The 3,877-nt window shown below is 29.4% G+C and overlaps 1 protein-coding gene across 2 annotated transcripts in view; it reads right to left on the minus strand.

Moving 5' to 3' along the window:
* The window catches only part of LOC107630865 (proline transporter 2), a 4,246-nt gene continuing 1,760 nt past the window's right edge, over positions 1,392-3,877 (minus strand). Inside the window, exons 6-8 of one of the 2 annotated variants that reach the window (XM_016334138.2) lie at positions 3,260-3,475; positions 2,659-2,889; positions 1,392-1,776 (exon numbers count right to left, since the gene is read on the minus strand). In XM_016334138.2, coding sequence (XP_016189624.1) covers positions 1,627-1,776; positions 2,659-2,889; positions 3,260-3,475 — 597 coding nt within the window. In that variant the 3' untranslated portion in view covers positions 1,392-1,626. The remainder of the gene's footprint in view (positions 1,777-2,658; positions 2,890-3,259; positions 3,476-3,877) is intronic. The other variant, XM_021121929.1, reaches the window with a different exon arrangement.

Here is a 3,877-nt window from a genome sequence, read left to right on the forward strand (position 1 = left end):
TTTGTCTTTATCTAAATTTGACAAAAAATATTCATTATTATTTTTAATACCTTAATCCAGTTCTAATAAAACCTGATAAAACCTCAACAAAATTGAGCCAAAATAAAATTTAATTTCTACTAGATATAAACCAGGCCAACAACAAAACCAAAACAAATGAGCTTAGAGGAAAAAGCACAAATTGACAACAAAAACTTAGACGATTATGACAACAGCTATGGGCACAAACCAGTGACAATAGCAATGAGAAGAACAACAGTAACGACAAGATAAAGGAAGAAGAAATGCCAAAGGTGGAAAGCTTAGATGAAGCAGCAACAACGATGGTGATGGTGACAAGCATAAATGCAGTAATGACGAGCACAATAAGATGAAGACAAAGACAATAAGCACAAATCTAGCAACGATAAAGGCGGAAACTAAATATCCGTGATGAGAAGAGAAAGCAGCAGAAATGTTACAGCGACTCAATCAGAATAGGGTGAGAGAGGGTGCTTCAGCAAAAGGGAGTCATGGCGAGAAAAAACTCGGATATGAGACTTAAAACTCAAGTAGAATAGGCTATGCAGGAGGTGACTGTCTTATTGTATAAAGAAGGAGTACGAATGAAAATTCATTCAAATATTTAACCTTTCCCTAGTTACTCACTTTCTCAAGCTCTCTCTTTCAGTCTTTCTCAACTAGGTCGGGTTGAATGACCCAAACCTTGGTCTTAGACTAGTTAAATTATTAGGCCGAGTTGAGTTTTTAAATTTCAAGTCTAATCTAATTTATATAGAGATGTGTCAATTTTGACCCAAACTAATGAAATTTGGATGGAGTCTTTTAAGTTAGATTGAATTTTATAGCTCTATTTAAATTTCAGGTCTAATCTAATTTATTTTCAGGTCTTTAAATTAGATTGGATCTTATAGTCTACTTATTAACAACTATGCTAGTGTGCATTAAAATTAGCTACTAAAATTAATCACTACTACAAAATATATATTGGAGTATAACATATACATTAAAATTAAATTAAATAATACATATATCTATACACAAATATATTGATCATCGATTTTAATATAAAAATAGTATTTTTAACTTGTTATAATGTTGCCAAGCATGAAAGAACTATTAAAATGCCTTATGCAAGATTCGAACTTATTAAAGCTTCTTAATATGACATCAACTTGGCTACCCATGCAAAAGTACAAAAATGCAAGACAAAACCAATAAAACAGGACTAAAATAACATTGTAATAAAATAATGTAATGTAACAAAAAAAAAAAAAACAAAAATAACACTACAATGTCAATAAATTCGAGGTACATAAAACAAAAAAGAAAATCGGAAGGAATAAATAAATTTTCCTCCATTTTAAATTAATCATTACTTTTACCTTCACTTTTTAGTGTCTCATCAACACATTAATTCTCAGAAGAATGAAAGCAGTAATTAATTTAAATAGATGGAGTAATAGAGGATTAACCCCCTAATAAGTAACAATCATTAATGACTGATTTTCTTTCTTTTTATTTTTTCCCCCTCAGTTTTATTTTGCAATAAGCCAATAACTCATTCTCATCATCAAATAATTAGGTACATGCAAGCCCAAAGGAAAGACACATGCAGTATCATTATCATGCATCTGCAAAGAAGTGATACTTCTGAATGTTATCAACAATCAATCGAACTGCAGAAATTGTGGTTGCAATGGTAAGCAGAAAAGAAAAGATAATGTTGAACCAATGCCATGCCTTCTTCTCTCTTGTTGCTATCTTTCCTTTAACCTGAAATTCAAAACCAATCCAAATTCAAGTCAACACCACACATATACATAGTCCAAGTCTAACCAACTATTCCTTCTTATTCATGATATATGATAGGAAGATTTTCAAATATATGGTCTTACCGATGTATCAGTGATTTTTAATCATTGATTTTAATTATATATATTATATATATTTTTTATAATTAAGATCAACGGTTAAAAATTACTGAAACACCGGTATGACGGTATACTTAAAAATTTTCCTATATGATAATGTTACATACCAAACGATTTTTTATCCAAATTCAACTAATTTTTCCAAACTAGGGGTGCCGTTTTACTTTTCTTTGACTTTCTTCCAATTTTCTTTTTTCTCTTCTTCCCTCTTCTCTTCTCTTTGTGTATCATTTCCCCTCCTTCTCTTCTTCTCTTTTCTTTTCTACTTTTTATTTTCTTCTTGTGGATTTTCTTTTCTTTTTCTTTCCTTCTATCTCTGATTTTCAAATTCTCCTCTTCCTTTCAAATGCTCATCTCTTTCTATTTTTTTTTTTTTGTTCAAATTGTCTATGAACAGAGGATTTTATTCACACAAATTATTTTTAAGTTAAATTGTACAAATACATAATATAAAAAATATAAAAATTACTTTGAATGACACAAAAATATAAAAATTTCAATTAAAAAGTACATAAACTCCTTTGATTATTCTTTTTTTCATAAAATTTTTAAAAATATAAAAAATTAAAAAAAACAACCAAACAAGTAAAAATAGAAAAAAAAGGAAAAGACATCAAAGAAGAGAGAAGAGAAATAAAAGAAGTAACATAAGATGCAAAAGAAGAAACAGAATGAGGAGCAACTAATTAAGTAATTAAATAAAATGAGAATAAAGAAGGAAAACCTTAATGAAGACCATGCTGGGGAACATGAAGGTGAGGGGCACAAGTGAGAATGAGCCAAGCAAATTGACAAAGTCACCCATAAAGGGGAATGCAGCTGCCACCAGAGTGTTCCCTGAGAAAAACACCCCTCGCACCAGAAATAATCTCTTAAAGTTCTCCCCTGAATGCATTCCCTTCTTAATGTCCAAGAATTTTGTGTCCAATGTCTCATGAATTGGTGCTACAAACATCTGCATCATAGAAACCCAAATAAATTGAGTTTTACACTCATCCGATAAATAGCAAATCAATGTAACTCAACAAATACAAACTTTATTTATCAGAAATCAATCATCCTAAGTATACACTAAAATCAATCTATTAAAATTAATTATTTATATAAAATATATATTGAAATAAAAAATAAAATAAATAATATATATATGTACATAAAAATATATAATTGATTTAATCATTTAATTCAATTTAAAGAAAAAACATATAAATATTTTTTTTTTTTGAAAAAAAAATCATCTATGTATTTAATTTAATTTAAAAGTAAATTAAAAGAAGCAAGTGGGAGATATTTTATGTTAAAACTTGACAAGAATAAGATGTTACATGTTGGGAGATAATGGACTGAAGAAAATTAATGGCATTGACAAGGACGTTGATCCATCTGGGCCCACTCAAATTTTCAGGGAGATATGAGGACACAAGTGATCCATAAGCCCAATATCCCAAAACGGTGACTCCATAGTAAAACATCACTCCCACTGTGTATTGCGAATACAAGGCCTTCCTCATGTTCTTCACCGCTGGCTTACGTAGTGTGGACTTCAACCATCAATAAAAGAAGAAGAATAATCAATTCTTTATTAAAATCATACTCATTCATGCAATTTCGTATCCGTAACAAAAAGCATTCTTCTTTTTATTTTATGTGGGTGACAACAACGGTCAACAGAAAAAGCGGTGAAAGTCAACCTCAGATAAGGTTGATTTGTCTACGAAAACGATAGTAATAAATTAATAATGCAATAGATAGAGAGTATCTTTTTTAATACTATTCTACATTCTAGAATAAAACCTACTATTCTTATCTATCTATTGGAACGAAACCTTTTTATAAAAAGAGAACAATTTTGTAAATTAAATTTTATCTACGATTGAAGTATGGTGTTGAATAAAAATCAGTCTAACTAAATATTCTTTATATATTGTTTAGCCTGTAAAAAT

Source organism: Arachis ipaensis, chromosome B01 (assembly GCF_000816755.2).
Source record: "Arachis ipaensis cultivar K30076 chromosome B01, Araip1.1, whole genome shotgun sequence".
Taxonomy (NCBI): Eukaryota; Viridiplantae; Streptophyta; class Magnoliopsida; order Fabales; family Fabaceae; genus Arachis; species Arachis ipaensis.